Raw genomic sequence first — 18,952 nt, 5'->3', positions numbered from 1 at the left:
TAATCTTAAAAAAAAATTGTATGCAAATTGATAGTTCAAACTGACACTGACAGATCTGTCAGTGTCAGTTTGCATACAATTTTTTTTTAAGATTATGAAAATTAAGACTCGTCTGTTGCCGGCCTAAAGAAGTATTCTTTACGTGGGTTCGCATTTACCAACGTTGATTCGGTGAATCCTAAGTTTTACCATGGCTACTGTTCTAGTGATAGGGCAGCAAATTCGAGCCCAATTTACGACTACATTCACTTCCCTAGCCTCTACCGCCCTAAGTGCCCCAACAGTCCCAACACCGTCAGCATCACGCTTCCGCCTGCCGTGATCTTGCAGCTCTCATGACACACACACTTGGCAGTAGCTCAGGCGATCACTGCCTTCCACGTGCAGCCTAGAGTTCAATAGGCTTGCTGTACTTCGGGCTTTTACAGAAATATAATACATTAAAGTGGATACTGATACAACTAAAATACCTAAAGTAAAATAAAACTACGGTGCTACTGGTCACGGTGACCACGAATGCTGTAAAGTGTTCGAAACGTCGGGATGAATTGTAAATTCATTATACGCGATTTAATCCGTTTCCATAGTTTTATTTCATGAGTAAATATCGCGGTAACCGAAGACAATATTATACCTAAAATAAAATGCATTTTTTTCACGTGTTAACGGATTATCGATTAACTTTAACTTACGTTAAATTTGTTGAAATGCATCGCTTTAACGATTAACGAAGTTAACTTTTTTAGTAACGGATTATCGATTATCGAAGTTAACTATGGTGATTTCAATTGCGTAAGAAACTCTCTATATGTATACTTTGTCAAACAAGTCTGTCAGTAAATAAGAACAAAGAAAATTATATGCATCCTTTTCTTTAGGGTGCTATAGAAAAGGATACCTACAGTTTTCTTTGCTCTTATTTACTGACAGACTTGTTTGACAGAGTATAAGAATTATTAATGAAAAGGGATTTTGTTTGAGAAGTCTGTATGTGCTAAATTTTAGAGTATTATTTTGAAAGTATAGTAGTTTAAGATTAAGATTAAGTAAAGTTAAGTATTTGTCATTTTGTGATCTCATTCATTACTTTATAAGATTACATTTTTTTTAATGTTTTTGATTTTATTTTCCTTCATCTGGCTTCTGTAGTGTAATTTTATTTTAGTACCTATAGTTTTCTATGGGTATGGGTATTATATTTCTATAGAGCCGTCGCGCCTGACAAACGAACAATAATATTAAGGCTGCTTTCAAAAAAAACTTCAAAAGAATGTAAAATTGATAGTTTTAGTCGGTGAAATACTACACTTTCCGTTATCCAATAGATTTATTTAATTCAAGTTCCAGTTAGAGCATCTTATTATCTTGATTTTTATAAGACTGGATTTTTGAAAACTAACTCATTAAATTAATTGTGAATTTTTCTCTAATGCACGTTTAGAAAAAAAACTACTGAACCTATCAAGTTCACCTATAGAGCTGAATATAATGCTGTAAAATTTGGACAATTTTGAATATTAAAACGGGTAAATTTATAATTCGTATATCCTGTACCACAATCATTTCAGACTTTGTGGATTTTTATTTTAAGTTTTTGCTAAAAACGGACGGACGGACGAGTAAACTAGCCTAAGGCGAATTCAATTTTTATTAAAACAGAAATTACCTAAAATTAAGTGACAATTTCTTTGAAAATCTACATCACATCGAAGTAAGTTTTGTACTAAATTAATCTGCAACGTTTACTTAAATTTCTGTTATGCCTTAGTGATTATAAATTGCTATTATTGATTTTTGCCAATTTTTTGAAAACGAGCCTTCACCGGTACAATTATTACCACTTTTGGACATTTTCTCATATTTTGTTAGACCAAGTAGAAAAAGTCCTATAATGTGATATATATTTATTATAAACTACTCGCAAAGCCCTTTAATTTGATACCACACACGGTATGATCGAGCGCTCGGTTGCGATTTCACTATTTTCACGAAAGCCCTCTTAAGTACATATAAGTTAATTTGCGAAGGTGTGAGCGAACAATATTGCTGACTGTACATGGGAATATCATTATCTACGTCTCTTTCGATCAAATATGCACAGCGTATTCGACGACTATTTGCCTCTCTGTCTATAAACGATGTTCGCGCAAAACATTCTGATTTTTCTGAAAAAAGTGATCCGTGGAAAAAATGAAACATAACCTTATAAAAATTAAATATAATATAAATTAAAACATAATTAAAAATTACAGTTTTCAATTGTTGATTAATGACTGTATTATATTATGTATTTTGGTTTTTAAACATACCCTTTTCTGTCACTGTCATGTGTCATGTCAACAGCATGCGGAAATCTGAATGGGCTGAGCAAGATTTTACCAAAGGATTTTAGTTAAATATTTTTAAATTAAAGATATATTTTTTGTTCTGTGTATGAAAACAAATAGCGCAAATAATTACCTACTTTTTTCTTTTCTTTTGTAGTTGTACATACTTCGATTTCTTTTAAATTATACAAATCACATTAAACGTCACCAACTCACCATTACATTTATACTTAATTTCAATCTCGCTAAAACATAGATAATGGTCCACCTAATGAAGAGGGCTCTTGAGCTAGCGCAGGAAGCACTAGTCGCGCAGGAGGTTCCTGTTGGTTGTGTGTTCTCAGATGGCGAAAAAATAGTTGCAGAATCAAGAAACTGTGTAAACTTGACTCGAAACCCCACGAGACACGCTGAAATCAACTGTATAGACACTGTAATTGCCTACTGCAAAACAAATAATATAAATTACAAAGAATTATTTCCTAAAATAACTGTGTATGTAACAGTTGAGCCATGTATAATGTGTGCTGCGGCTCTCAATGACCTACATGTGAAGGAAGTAGTGTACGGGTGCGCTAACGACAGGTTTGGGGGGAAAACTGTAGTAGATGTTAATAGTTACTATGAACACAACTACACACTTACTGGGAACTTGATGGCAGATGAGGCCATGGCCTTGCTAAAACAGTTCTACAAGGGTGTCAACCCTAATGCACCAGAGCCAAAAGTGAAGAAGAGAAAGGATAATGAATAATGTAATAATGTTCTGATTAAAAAAAAATAGACAAACAATACATCTTGTAATTTATTGCAGCAGATTTTGCAATATCCTTCATTGTTTCAAAGGAAAATCTGTTTTATCTATGAGTAATGTTTGCTGTTCATAGATTATTCCCAGACTTAAAATTAAAGTATTGTAATAATAAAACATCTGACTTACATGTATAGTGTTTTTATTTTAGTAACTTAACATCACTAAAAAGTTGGTATTGCCCAAGAGACAGGAAGGTATCCTAAACAATTGGCCAGTTCTGGAATCCAGTTTACATTCACTGCAAGAGATCAGAGTAATTACCCACTACTCCATGGTACATTCATCCCCTTCAACATCCACTTTTATATCAGTACAAACCACAAATATAAAATTGAATTAACTGATCTATAGCCTTCCTCTCCCTTATGACTTACTGTGATGGAATTAAAAAATCCCTGTTTATAAGCATAAAATACAACAGTGGCCTAATACATAGCTTACCTGAATCTACTTGACACATGCAATTTGGTTGAAAGAAATAAAGGGCACCTACAACTAGAAGTCCAACAATAATCATAAAATATCCCTTACACAAAATGGCTAATAAATTATAACTCTTCACATACATTTTAAACCTTAAATCTAACATACAATCCACTGTACCAACATAAAAGTGAGACCTACTGGAAATATCACTTTCATCTCACCTTTTTTTGACAAAATATCCACATCATAAAGGATATCACAGATTTACTTTAAGCCTAATAACTTGAGATCTCACCATTACATTCTTACAGTGTAACAATCTTAAAGGATCTTTTTGTAAAACACCTGCAATTACTAAATGCATACATATATAATAAAATTATACATAATGTGCAAAAACACTGCTCAATAAGAACAATCATAAAACCAGGTATAAACAAAAATCTATGAAACTGAAATACTTTTAAAATAATGTACAAACTTTTAAAGTATAAAAACTAATTTATTATAGAGATAAAAGTTTATGGATCTTCATCAAGCTCCAGTTCATTAGGGTCATGAAAACCATTCACAAGGGGCTGGGGCTCTGCAGGTTCTGCCGTACCATTCACTCCGTTTACCATGGCTGGCTCCTCTGTAGATGCATACCCATTGACCTCCACTTCCGTGGCTGGCTCCTCAACTGGACTGCTACTCCGGCTGGAGCTGCTGTCACTGGCAGAAGTAGAGCTATCACTCTCAGAGTCCTCACTGGATGAGCTCTGTGTCCTCTGTCTTAAATGCTCATTGTCCAGACGAAGCTTCTCATTGGCAGCTTGAAGTTCACGAATCTGGTCTTCTTGCTCTTTCAAGCGTTGTAACAAATCGCAGGAAGATTCTTCAGTAACATTAGACTCAATGGACGTCCCTGAAGTGTCTTTTTCAATCATCATACCATCCTTATCAAGTGAATTGTCTAGTTCACCTGTGTTGTCTTTGTCTTCTTCTTCCATTAGTTTGGGTCGACGATCACTCCTCTTGACAAGATTATCATATTTGGCTTCAAGTAAGAGATATTCCTGGATCAGTTCACTCTTAGACATATTTGACAAACGTTCACTTTGAGCATCCTCATAAACACTGGAAAATTCTTTTGTTAAATACTCTTCCTCATCCTCTGGTAGAGAAAAAAAGTAGTTATCCTCCGAATCCACACTGAAACTTGAGTCCCGAGTGCGCGCTGATGGTGTTTGAAGATCATGAAAATTATTTTCAGGTTCTGGTTTATGGATTTCCATCAAAAACTGATTATTGTTGAAAGGCGCATGAGTGTTCGCCAGGACCATTTTCCTGAATCGATAATTCCGTTTAGATTTATCGTATTTTCTTCCATCTTGCCAAGGAGTTTTCACATAAGGCTTCATGATTTTTCTTTTAGATTTCCCGCGCCGCCTCTTCTTCTTGGTTCCATCAAGTTTCTGGTTTGGCACATCCAGGGTAGATGGCGCTTCTGGCGCAACGGGGCGCGTCGAATCGCCATCTTTATTTTCCGAAATAATATTTACATCCATTTCGAATTAGTTGTTGACTTTCAGATGAAATTTCACCAATCTGATGATAAAATCGAAGTTGCAATAGGAGACACAAACAATATTTTAACTTCTAACGTAGTTTAATCACTGAACACAGATTTTTTTGTCGGAGACCTACACACCGATATCGCAATATCGCCATCTTTATATATTTGTTTTGTACTTGTATACGATTGTACAGCCTACCAAATTGCAGTGTTGCAAGGTACTTCCAGTAGGTATTTTGTGACAGAGACCGTGTCGTATTTGCAATAAGTGTTATATTACAGAAGCAGATCAACATTTCGTGATTACAATAACAAGTCGCCTTGGGTACATAAATGAGGCCTCTTTATCACCATTTTTATGCGTAATGGCCCCTGTACACACATGGCCAACGGTTCCACCAGCCCTTTGTGAAACCCCTTGGCCAAGATAAGAGCCGCTGTTTACACATTGGCGAACCAATCACTTGGCATTGGCTCTTCATGAAAGATGGACGTGTAATGAAAAAATCTAGGAAATTCTTGGTCATAGACGTTGTCAGAAAAAAAATATTAAAAAATAATAACCCCGTAGTAAAATTAAATTATTTGCAATATTAGCAATTTTTTGAATATTCTGTGTGTGTAGTAGTTTTTGTAATATTTACACAATTAGATTGAAAATGCGCTTGATATTTCGGGAAAATAACTAGTACAACGTTGAAATTTATTATTAGAATACTACTTTCAATTTTCAGATTTTCAGGACCATTATTAGGTTGTTTATATTGGAATATGTTATTGATATAAACATTAGGAACAAAATCAATTAGCACATGTTTTGTTTGTTATAAAATGTTCAAGAGCAGAATTCGATTATTGATTTATCATTAAGTTTAAATCAATAATACCCAATTTATCGTGCATTTCTCATAAAATGTAATTATAATTTTACAAAAATGATATTTTTTTAGTATTTTTTTCAGTGAATACTTTAACTAAAGAAAATAAAATATTCCTATTAGAATGAACATATACCCAATAGCATTCCTATTAATATTATGTTTGATATATGTATAAAAAACTTTAAAACTTTTTTTCTCGGCATAAACGTTCCTGGTAACACTAAAAAGTAAAAAAAAAATCAAAATGTCATGTCAACATCAACATTGTCAAATGTCAATGTCTGTACTCGACTCAGTAATCATCTGTGCTATATTTGATTGATTAAGAAAATAAATATAACAACTACTTTCCAATATAAAAAGCTCGCTTATCTAATAACAGTAAAATCACATTTCATAGAATTCCACACAAGTTCTACATTTACATTTCGACTAGATAGAATTTACCATAATCTTTCAACGATGGCTGACGACATTGTTTTCGAATTACTTCATTCTGAAATAATAAACTATGCTATGGAGCAATCGAAAGATAACTCTGAAAAGAAGGTGACCTTTACTTGTACAAAATATGGGTATTACACGAAACAGTAGGCATCTGTGCTGTATTAAGAATAATTAATTTAAATTTCAGGAGGCAGATTTATCCATTGTAGAATATATTGGATTTGCGGCTGGATACAAAGTAATGGAGCGATTAACACGAGAATGGTCGAGATTCAAAGATGAGCTGGATACAATGAAGTTTGTATGCACAGATTTCTGGACATGCATTTACAAGAAGCAAATTGATAATTTGCGCACAAACCACCAAGGGGTGTATGTGCTTCAAGACAATGCGTTCCGATTTCTAACTAACTTTTCAAATGGGCAACAATACTTGGAATATGCTCCCAGAGTAAGTTTTATCGTATTTTCCTTGTTAAACAATAAAATAGCTCTTAGCTATTTAATACAAATTAATGATTTCTAATTTTGCAGAACACTGGTCAGACCTTTCAAAATAACAAAACGGTGTTATTATACCTATTTGACTGTAACTAACTGAAGCTGAGACTGCAATTACACAATTCCTTACAGATTTTGCCAATTACTATGTCCTGAATAAATTTATTTTCTTTCTATATTAGTCAACAGATGAAAAGTTTACAACTATTGGAATATCAGTTGAATAAAATATACTTCTTCTACTCGTCGACTTCAATCTGTCAATTAGGACACCACAGACTAAACTATAAGTGATGACTTTTCAGTGTTAGATAGTCTTTGACACTTAGTCAACTATAATATTTCATTACAGTTCACTTTTAGTCACAGAACACCCCACTAGAAGCCAAATGCAAGCGATATTGTTCGAGACGCAAATCACCAATCCTTGCGGGGTGAGGCGGGCGCGCACGGTGCTGCCATTGGTCGTTTCAAATAATGGCGCGCCTTTATGATTAGCAGTAGGGATGGGAATGGGACATGTCTATTATAGACAATGGTACCGGTACCAGTACTGTGGTGAATTTGTTTTGCAACAAATTATAATATTATAATTAAATTATAATAAGGCCTAGTTACCCTTCGGGTTGGAAGGTCAGATGGCAGTCGCTTTCATAAAACTAGTGCCTACGCCAAATCTTGGTAGTAGTTTCCAAAGCGGACCCCAGGCTCCCATGAGCCGTGGCGAATGCTGATGCCGGGATAACGCAAGGAGGATGATAATTGTGATAGCATCTCAATAAAAATCATTCTAGTAACTAATAACTAAACTGTGCATTTTTACTTACGATTACTAAGTTAAATAACCAACTAAATATTCTAAACTAATCAATGAACTAAATACCACTACAGACTACAGATTCTAGATAATTATTCACTATTACAAATCTGCTTTCTTTTATATTTCATAAAATGGTAGCACATGGTACGAACGGCAGTACGAAGTTCCCGCAACAGACATAAACTAACATGGCCCCATGCCTAGTCGTTTACGTGAAAGGGATAGCATATCACATTGTTAACTCGGTAAAGAGGGATGGACGCGCCTCGGCGCCGCTCAGCACAACCATATTGACCAGTATAAATGAACTCCGCGGACAATAAACGATATTCAACAAAATAATTAATTTGACTTAACTGTGGAATGTTGTTCCATCTTTTTTACATGTAGAAGTGTTAGAAGACTTGCCACACCACTTTATGCTGTAAGAGACCATTGTTTGCAACCAAAATTGATTATTTAAGATTTTTTCCCGAGCGGACACGGACACTGTTAGCGGGTCGTATACTTGGGCGCTACTGATCGGTGTCGCACGCGTTCAAACTTTTATAAACCTGATTTGTCGTATGCTTGGTGACCGCGAGTCGCCCTGTAAGGGCCATCTTGTTGTATTGATCTGTGCTTTTAGTTAACTGTAATAATTTCAAAAATAGAACTTCATACAAGTTCTTTACTATAGACCGTCAACCAAATCTTGTCACTAGAAAAAGGCGGCAAATTTGAAAAATCGCGGGCTAGCAACACTAGTTTTGAAAATCGGTGGATATTCGCGTGTCATTTGTATCTTATCTATGGAAACCTCCACCCTACGAAGAAGAGAAATAACTAGCATATATCCGTCCCTTTTTAGTACATTATCTAATTCGTAAGGAAGTAAAGGATGAGTATACGCGTTTCATATGCTTTTTTTATTAGGGAGGCATTCCAATGCTGCAGGCCCAATTACTGGGGACGCTATTGCTATGTCTTGTATGGGAACCCTGCATTTTATGATTAAGCACTGAGACTTGGCACAGTTGTTCATTGGGTGGCCCTGAGTAGATAAAGATCGGGAGGCATCGAGAGCCCCCCTTAATTTAGGAGGGAGGAGGGGGGGAAGGCTGGCGCCTCCGCGCTTCCTTTGAAACCTTATTTCTCTAAAACTATACAAAATAGGGCATGCGATATATCATTTTCGGATAAATGAAGGACGAGAAATTCATTTTTGGAACAAAAAAAATGTATTTTAGAACAAAAATACAAAATCAAATGGGAAAGTATGAAAACTAGATTTTTTTTTATACATATTATTGCACATTTTATGAAAACTGTAATGGTTTTTTTCTAAATAAAAAATATTATTTAATAGCTACATTTATCTAGTTTTAGAAAATGTATAATTTGTTATAGAAATATATTATACGACGAGTGATAAAAAATAATTTACATCGCCCGATAGGGTGATTTGAATGCTCATTTCAATAAGTTTTGTCAATGATTTCAGGTATAATCACTATTTTTAACACACGAAAGCCGTAATAATTGTAGTTTATGGCTACTTTAGTGATTAATGTACTTAGAATAAAAAAAATACAAAAATTAAAAAAAAAATTAAATGTGATAACTTTTTTTATAACATTATCCTGTTTTGTTGTTTCTATACAATATATATCTAAAAGAAATAAATATGAATGAAAAGCCACATTTATCTAGTTTATAAAAATATATAGTTTGTTGTATAAATATATTACGAAACGCGAGATAAAAAATAATGAAAGTGACGTGGCAGGGCGATCTTGATGTACGGTACGGGTCAGCTTCTATGAGTCGATGAGGTGAGGTAAAGGTAGGTACTCAAAGCTCTCAAAAAGTGTAGTTATTTAGAGTTCTTCAAATTAAACAACATAGTCCTATATAGTCTGAATTTAACTATTTATATTACATGAAATGATCGATTGATATGATAGGTCAGATATATACATCTGATCCTAATACATCTTGTGAAATAGTAGTTATCTATATGATTTGCATAATTTATGGATAATTCTTACTTGACATATTTATATTCCAGATCTGCGTCCTGTACTTTGGTTAACGAGTGCCGAAAATAGTTATTAACCAAAAAAGACCGCCAAATTAACAGCATTTCACCGACAAAAGCTGCCTTGCACCATTTTTGTAAGGGTTATAGGTATATCAAGGTGTCCATGTATGGGGTCAACTAAACCCAATTCAAAATTTGCCATTATTTGCTACTTGTGGCTGGACGAAAGTCTGTAGGTAACAATTGGGATTTGGGAGCCTACTTGCCCGCAACGTTGCCTGTTGCTGCAGAAACATGCCTCGAAATTGTCGGATGCAGGTGTAAAAAACAGTGCCGCGTAAGGAGCAACCGTAAAAAAGACTTTTTAAATTAAATGTTCGGAGCTGATGTGCTTATGCAGTGGATGTTGTGATGTATAAATAATTAAATTCAGACTATTCATGTTGTTTTATTTGAATAACTCAAAATAGCAACACTTTTTGGGAGCCTTGAGTACTAGCCCCGATACACATGTTTTCGTCTAGTCAGACCATTTTTTGAGGTTCTCCTTTGTACAAAAGCAATGCCTTAGTTCAAAAATCATTAATGTTTAATGCTAATACGAATCTAGTTAATTTTTTATGGCACTATTGCGCAATAACTAACTATCATATACTATTTGATACTGAAAGGAAGAATATGACGATTTTTATTTTATCTTTTATGGATTGGGTAAAACCGATTTAAGGGGGCCCAAAGGAAGTAACTAAATTCTGCTAGTAAACTAAAAAATCTTCAAGCCTATGCATGCAGAACTGCTTTAGGAGAGGAGAACGTGATTAAGACATTTTTTTTGCAATATAAGTCACATTCAATTTTATTTTACAATCAAAATAAACTATATTATAGGACTTTTACATTTTTCTGTACTGGGTCGTGATATACCTACATGTGTAAACGTTATTAGAATAAGTATATTTCTGTATTACAAGACGAACTCCACTGCATAGCGGTAGTACCTTTACCTCACCTCATCGAATAATGCAAGCCGACCCGTACATTAAAATTTTCATTTTCATTATTTTTTATTTCGCGTTTCGTAATATATTTATATCACAAACTATATATTTTTGTAAACTGCATGAATGTGGCTTTTTATTGATATTTATTGCTTTTAAATATATATTGTGTAGAAAGAACAAAATAGGATAATGTTAAAAAAAATTATCACATTTTAAATATTTTTTTTAATTTTTGTATTTTTTTTTATTTTAAGTACATTAATCACTAAAATAGCCATAAACTACAATGATTACGGCTTTCGTGTGTTAAAAATAGTGATTATACCTGAAATCATTGACAAAACTTATTGAAATGAGCATTCGAATCACCCTATCGGGCGATGTAAATTATTTTTTATCACTCGTCGTATAATATATTTCTATAACAAATTATACATTTTCTAAAACAAGATAAATGTAGCTATTAAATAATATTTATTATTTTAAAATAACTATTACGGTTTTTATAAAATGTGCAATAATATGTATAAAAAAAAATCTCGTTTTAAGATTTTCCCATTTTTTTTTGTATTTTTGTTCTAAAGTACATTTTTTTTGTTCCAAAAATAAATTCCTCGTCCTTCATTTATCCGGAAAAGATATATCGCATGCCCTATTTTGTATAGTTTTAGAGAAATATGGTTTCAAAGGAAGCGCGGCGGCGCCAGCCTTCCCCCTCTTCCCTCTAAATTAAGGGGGCTCTCAATGCCTCCCGATCTTTATCTACTCAGGGCCACCCAAGGAACAACCTGTGCCAAGTCTCAGTGCTTAATCATAAAATGCAGGGTGTTGTGCAATAGCGTCCCCAGTAAATGAGCCCCTTGAAAAAAAATATTTGTGGCTGTTCGACGTACATTGCTGGTTTTTGTTAATTTTATAGGGATACCATACTTTAGTTCGATGTACATTGCTACTGCCAAACTTTGGTTGACAGGCTATAATTTGCAATACCTGGCAAATTTTTCTGCATCTGAAACACGTTTTTTTTTTATCTATCGCATTATCGACCAATCAGAGACGGTTATTACAAACAATTGGTTGCCAGGTAATTCGATGTTGATACAACGGTGAACGACACTATTAACATTAATTTTAACTTGAATGATGATATTTTTCGTCCATTGATGATGAAGATGATGACTCATAGAAAAAGTATTTCAGTACAGATGGCCTTTTTTTTACGCACTAGTGCGAGAAGTGGTTCATTATATGCCAGGTCGAAACTTCGGAGGCTCATCTGTAGACGACCGGTCTGGCGCAGTCGGTAGTGACCCTGCCTGCTGCGCCGCGGTCCCGGGTTCGAATCCCGGTAAGGGCATTTATTTGTGTGATGAGCACAGATATTTGTTCCTGAGTCATGGATGTTTTCTATGTATATAAGTATTTATATATTATATATATCGTTGTCTGAGTACCCACAACACAAGCCTTCTTGAGCTTACCGTGGGCCTCAGTCAATCTGTGTAAGAATGTCCTATAATATTTATTTATTATTTATTTATTTATCTGTACTGAACAACGTCGTACGATACACGTGCGAAAAGTAAATTCGTAACTCGTGTCGATTTAAAACACTCCCTTCGGTCGTGTTTTAATTTATCGCCACTCGTTTCGAACTTCCTTTTTTTCGCACTAGTATCGTAATGTACTTGTGCTTAATTATATCACTATTGTATACAATAGTGATATAATTAAGCTTTTCACTCTCGTACCGTACTATTAGGCCATTCAGCAAGCTTCGTGGCCTAAACATGGTACTAGACTGAAAAGCTTTGTATTATATCACGATTATATAAAATACTATTATATTGTGCCTAGTATACACTGGTATACACTATAGTACGGTTTGTAAATTAGAAATACATAATGTGCAGTTATTGTGGGAATTCCCACAGGAGGTCCTTGGAACAATAGGAAGGCACTTTGGATTATCCGAACGTTATTTATTTATAATTTATTAATATATATTTACACAAACATGTTTACATCATGAGTCCTGTCAAAAGAGTGTCGTTTGAAAACTCAAAAGTCTGCACATAGACAACTGAGATTCCAAACTTGAACTTGGTCAAGCATGAGTCGATTGCATATTTAACCTTCACAATAACACACCCCCTCAATCGACTCTGCTTGAAGCGTTAGTACATATTTTACAACTTTTATCTAATTCTAATACTTTACAACTTTTATTAAAAAAGGCCACAATCTCATTTCCAGAACAATATTTCAAAAACTTTCATCACATTAGTTTACCAAAAAACAAAAGGTTTCAAAAAACATTATCATCAAATATTAATTAGTACATATCTACATGTACTCTCATATAATATAAACTCCCACTAATCGACACATCACTACTAATATATAAATAAGTAGTTAATTATTCAGCTTCTCGCCTCATATTATTCTTTATTCTCCCACTCGATACATCGCTACAAATATATAAATAAACAGTTAATTATTCTACTTCTCGCTTTATATTTATCTTTATTCTCCCACTCGATACATCGCTACTAATATATAAATTAACTACATCTATCTCCCTTATTTATTCCACCTCTCGACTCATACTTATCTTTATTCTCCACCGCTCGATACATCATTACTAATTGCCAAATACATATTCGATTATAAAATTTACGTATCCTTCCCTTCTCTAAACAAATACTAAAATACTAAAAATTATAATAATATTTGGAATAAATAAAATTTAGAAAAAATACTTAAGGATAACTTCAGAACACTGTAAATAATGATTATTAAATGAATGTGTGGTTTTACTCTTTTTTTAAGTTGTTTGTTGGTTGCTTTTATATTGATTCACTTACCATTAGTACACTTACACCCCCTTAAGTGAATCATTATTAAGCACCCCCTTAATTCTAACTTTATTTCATGCTTCCAGAATCCTTAAGTTTTCTTTCAATACACAGTCCTGTATTATTTTTACACACCCTATAAAAACTTACATACTACGATAATTATAAACAAACCCCGACATGAGCCGAAAAAATAATTAACGTTCACTTTAGCCCGCACTTATACTACACTCAATGACTCATTTTAGCCACAATATCACTAAAACACTAATCTTCGTTGACATTTTTCAAACTTTACAGCCGGTAAACTTTTAGTTAGTATATCAGCCAGCTGTGATCCCGTCGGACAGTATTTAACTGTAATCTGATTTTCGTCAATTTTCTCTTTTAGGTAATAGTATTTTACGTCTATGTGTTTGCTTCTTCTCCCCATGATTCCTTTTTTCATAAGCCAAATTGCAGATTGATTATCTACTCTCATCTCAACTTCTAGTTTTTCCTTGGTTATCTCAAAAATCAGATCCCTTATGAATAGTAGTTCTTTACAACATTCTGCTGCTGCTATGAATTCTGCTTCTGTGCTGCTCAGTGCGACTACTGATTGTTTTCTTGAGCTCCATGCCACTGGTCCACCATTCAGCCAAATCACAAAACCAGAAGTGCTGCGCCTAGTGTCTGGATCTCCCGCGAAATCCGAATCACAATAACCCCTGAGTACTTTATCATCTTTATTAAAGTGAATCCCTTTTTCTGTTGAGCCTTTCAGGAATCGCAAAATTGTCTTAGCATTATTCAAATCATTTAAATTTGGAGAATTTTGATGCCTCGAACAATAACCCACTTGAAAACTAATGTCTGGTCGCGTTTTATTCGAAAGATATAACAATGACCCTATCATCTCTCGGTAAAGCTCATGAGACTTAGTATCAACCTTTACTGACGGATGCTGTTCTATCAGAATTGTTGGACATTTACATTCTTTGGCATTGTTTAGGTTAAATTTCTTAATGATTTTCTCACTGTATGTTTTCTGAAAAATTTTAATCCCATTTTCATCTTGCTTAATGTCCAAACCAATGTAATTGGTGACTTCATCTAAGACTCTTAGTTCAAAAGCCTTTCTAATTCTTTCTATTATGTACACTAGATCTTCTTCTTTCTCTCCAAGAACTAATCCATCATCGACATATACCGCAAGAATAATCTTTCTTTCACCCTCCATAACAAAAATGCATTGATCAAGTTTCATCTGCTTGAACCCCATCTTTATTAAGAACTCTGTAAACTTAATATTCCACATTAGTGGAGCTTGTTTCAGACCGTATAAGCTCTTGTTTAGTTTGCATACTTTGCCTTCTTTGTTGCTATAGCCTTTGGGTACCTTCATGTATATACATTCTTTCAAGTCTCCATGTAAAAAGGCTGTCTTCACATCAAACTGTTTTATTTTTAACCCTTTTGCCGCTGCAATAGATAGTAAGATTCTTAAAGACGTACTATTAACTACCGGACTGTACGTCTCGTCATAATCTATTTTGTACTTTTGTTGAAAGCCTCTTGCAACTAGTCTGGCTTTATATCTGCCATCAGACTTTACTGTAAAAATCCACTTGCTAGTAACTAATTTTCTTCCTTTTGCTTCCTGTTGATCCACAAATGACCACGTCTTATTTTCTTCAAGTGATTTAACCTTTCGTATGCGTCTGTCAAAAAATTGTCATTAATATATTAGTCATAATAACTACATGTTAAAGTTGAAACAATATGGAGCAGATCTGCTCCTAAGCATACGAGAGGTTAATTTCTTCTTTTATTGCCTTTTTCCATTTATCCTTTTCTTTTGATTCTATTGCCTCCTCGTAAGTTAACATTGAAGCTTCAGTATCATAATTCATTAAATAATCTTTATATCTATCAGGTAATCTGCGGTCTCTAGCAGGTTGAACTCTTCTATTTTGATTAACATCACTATCAATATTTTGATTTTCAATACTTTCAACTCGATTTTCAACTTCTTCATTATCAAAAAATTCTTCATTCCCATCATAAAATACTTCATTATTTTCTTCTTCTTCAATTGTTTCTATTTCATTTGTTTCATTATTGTCTTTTGTTTTATCTTCATTTGTTTCGCCTTCATTTATTTCACCTTCATTTGTTTCGCCATCATTTATTTCGCCTTCATTTGTTTCGCTTTCATTTGTTTCATCTTCTTTTGTTTCATCTTCTTTTGTTTCACCTTCTTTTGTTTCATCTTCTTTTGTTTCATCTTCTTTTGTTTCATCTTCTTTTGTTTCATCTTCACTTGTTTCGCTTCCTAATCTTCTTAAATGAATAACACCTTCTCGAACATTCTCTGCATTTCTACTTCTTACTTTTCTTTTTAACATATCACCTTCTCGACTCTTCTCTATATTACTACTTCCTCCAACTCTTCTTGATGTACCTCCTTCTCGACCCTCCTCTCCATTGCTACTTGTTTCAATTCTTCTTAATGTATCTCCTTCTCGACCTTCATTACTGTTGACTCTTCTGACCTGATTTTCTTCCTGCCTGTTTATTTGATCTTCATTTTGTGTTGTGCCTTCCCTAACTGTCTCTTCAGTTTCTTCGTTGATTGTCCAAAGACCTCTAATAGTTTCATCATTTTCTTCATTTGTATATATACCTTGCTCATCTTCATTTATTCTTACATCCCTCGCTCTTACAATTGTTTTTGTTTCATCCACCCATATTTTGTAACCATTCCTGATATAGCCAATCAGGATTCCCTTTTGCATCTGACATCTAGCTTTCGTACACCAGAGTTTATTTTATAAAAAGTTGTTGAACCAAAACGTCTTACATGTGATACATCAGGTTTGATGCCAAACCACATCTCTGCTGGAGTTTTGTCTTTGCCTTCGGTAGGACTTCTATTGATTAAGAAACTTGCAGTTATAAGAGCTTCACCCCATAGATAATTTGGAACTCGACCATCGAATAGTAATGCTCTCGTTCGTTCTAACAAGGTTCTATTTAATCGCTCTGCTTTTCCATTTAATTGAGGAGTGTAGGGTATTGTTAGATCCATAATTATGCCCTTAGAGCTGCACCAAGACATTAGGTTATTGTTCGAGTATTCTTTTCCGTTGTCGCATCTGATTTTCCTAACTTTTGTATTGAAATGGTTCTCCGCTAAAGTCACAAACTGTTTTATTTTATCAAAGGCTTCACTTTTAAAAGTAATTAAGTAGACAACACAAAAATGTGTAAAGTCATCCAAAAAAGTAATAAAATATTTTTTATTATCCCAAGTGGGAATTTCTATCGGACCGCAAATGTCCGTATGGATAATTTCTAAAGGAAATTTTGCTTTAATTCTATTATTTTTGAAAGGTTTTCTAGTCATTTTTGCTTTAATGCATATTTCACAAAAGTTTTCTTTATGTTCCCCCCAATTTTGATACCGTTCACCAGTTTAGCTAGACGCGGCACATCCGATACGTGACCTAGCCGACGATGCCAAATATCGGCGTTCTCAGAAAGCAAAACCTCGCGAACAGTGTTAGCAGAAAATTCTGTTTCATAAAGACCGTTTCTAGTTTTATATCCCGTAAGAATAATGCGATTATATTTCTTTACAGTTACCTTGTTTCCAACGAAGAGTACAGAAGCTGCATGATCAGTGATTGAACTTACAGATATCAGGTTTCTAGAAATTGCAGGAACATGTAGTACATCTTCCAGTTCAAAACCATTTGTTTTTACTGTACCTATGGCTTGTGCGACGAGGTTCTCTGCATTAGCACATCTTATTTCTACATTTACATTTTCTGTGGAGTTAATGACATCATTATTATAGAACATGTGAGAGGATGCACCCGAATCAATAATGGCTCTAATACTAGTTGTATGCTTCTGTTGTTCACTCACCAGACTAAAAGTGCGACAAAATTTTTCAATGTGTCCCTTCCTGTTACATTTCCTACATACCTTTGTAGAAAAACATTCACTGGAAGTGTGGCCACTTTTATTGCATATTGTGCATTTTTTATTATTACAGAATCTCGCAATATGCCCTCGTTGGTTGCAATTAAAACAAATTCTTTCATTGCTTTTCATTGCTTCCTCTGTTTGGTTATTTATATCTGAATTGACTACTATTGAATAATTATTTTCAACAAGCTTAAGTTCTTTTTGAATTCGTTCGATCAAAGTATGTATGGTTTGGTCAGACTTCGGAGTTACCTCCCATACAGTCCTGAAGTAATTTAATGTTGAAGGTAAAATGGTCAAAATCTTTTGTATAAGCATGTCATCATTTATTTTATTTGCGGTAGATTCTAGTTCAAAACACATATTTTGCAATTTGCTAATATCTTGAAGTATATCTCCAGTAAATTTGTAGTTATAAAATTCTATAACTCTGAGGTGACTGTCTTTTTCCACTTTGTAATTGAATACAATATCTAATTTTTCAAAAATATCCTTTGTGGTTGAGCAATTAATCACATAATGTAAAATATTTTCATCTATTGAATTTAAAATATAGTATTTAGCTTTTGCGTCTTTACCTTTATCATCAGCTCCAATTCCTTTTGCATCCAGAAATAATTTAGCTAGTTTTCTCCAATTAGAATAATTCGTATTTAATTTCAAAGTCTTTATGTTGTCCTTGCTGTCCATGATGTAATTTACTTACGGTTTTCCTTTAACTATGATGTTACTCTCGTTGCTAAGGTTATGTTGTCAACAACTGTGGTTGCTAACGTTATTCTCGCCGTACGAAAGCTGACTAAATAATGCTGAAAAAATACAAACACTTCCTAGCTTTAAATACAATGTTCCTTAACGTCGCGTATGGGCCATAACCTGTGGGAATTCCCACAGGAGGTCCTTGGAACAATAGGAAGGCACTTTGGATTATCCGAACGTTATTTATTTATAATTTATTAATATATATTTACACAAACATGTTTACATCATGAGTCCTGTCAAAAGGGTGTCGTTTGAAAACTCAAAAGTCTGCACTTAGACAACTGAGATTCCAAACTTGAACTTGGTCAAGCATGAGTCGATTGCATATTTAACCTTCACAATAACAGTTATGGACACCAATTTCCACAATATCTAATAGTATATTTTTGTTTCCAGTATGTAGCCTACACATGCGGTCTTATAAGAGGGGGCCTGGCCAACCTGTCCATAAACAGCATTGTCACCGCTGAAGTGCAGTCCATGCCCTCCTGCAAGTTCCATATCCATGTCCAGAGAGTATGAGTCATACAATAAAATATTTATTGTTAAAAAAAGT

The 18,952-nt window shown here is 34.0% G+C and overlaps 3 protein-coding genes across 3 annotated transcripts; 2 read left to right on the top strand and 1 right to left on the bottom strand.

Annotated features, from left to right (window-relative positions):
* The first annotated feature begins 2,326 nt into the window (after positions 1-2,326).
* On the top strand, positions 2,327-3,268 carry LOC125232857 (tRNA-specific adenosine deaminase 2). The gene has a single exon (XM_048138657.1). It carries the CDS (start codon positions 2,587-2,589, stop codon positions 3,079-3,081), a length of 495 nt encoding a protein of 164 aa, XP_047994614.1. The 5' UTR covers positions 2,327-2,586; the 3' UTR covers positions 3,082-3,268.
* Positions 3,264-5,290, bottom strand: LOC125232856 (protein HEXIM1). The gene has a single exon (XM_048138656.1). It carries the CDS (start codon positions 5,115-5,117, stop codon positions 4,089-4,091), a length of 1,029 nt encoding a protein of 342 aa, XP_047994613.1. The 5' UTR covers positions 5,118-5,290; the 3' UTR covers positions 3,264-4,088.
* A 979-nt stretch (positions 5,291-6,269) lies between these two features.
* On the top strand, positions 6,270-18,949 carry LOC125232803 (trafficking protein particle complex subunit 6b). Its single transcript, XM_048138583.1, has 3 exons — positions 6,270-6,555; positions 6,641-6,904; positions 18,793-18,949. The coding sequence occupies exons 1-3, from the start codon at positions 6,469-6,471 to the stop codon at positions 18,916-18,918; spliced, it is 477 nt and encodes a 158-aa protein (XP_047994540.1). The 5' UTR covers positions 6,270-6,468; the 3' UTR covers positions 18,919-18,949.
* Positions 18,950-18,952: the final 3 nt, after the last annotated feature.

Source organism: Leguminivora glycinivorella, chromosome 13 (assembly GCF_023078275.1).
Source record: "Leguminivora glycinivorella isolate SPB_JAAS2020 chromosome 13, LegGlyc_1.1, whole genome shotgun sequence".
Classification (NCBI taxonomy): domain Eukaryota; kingdom Metazoa; phylum Arthropoda; class Insecta; order Lepidoptera; family Tortricidae; genus Leguminivora; species Leguminivora glycinivorella.
Note: the sequence above shows the minus strand (reverse complement) of the source record. Positions and strands in the feature narration are given on the sequence as shown.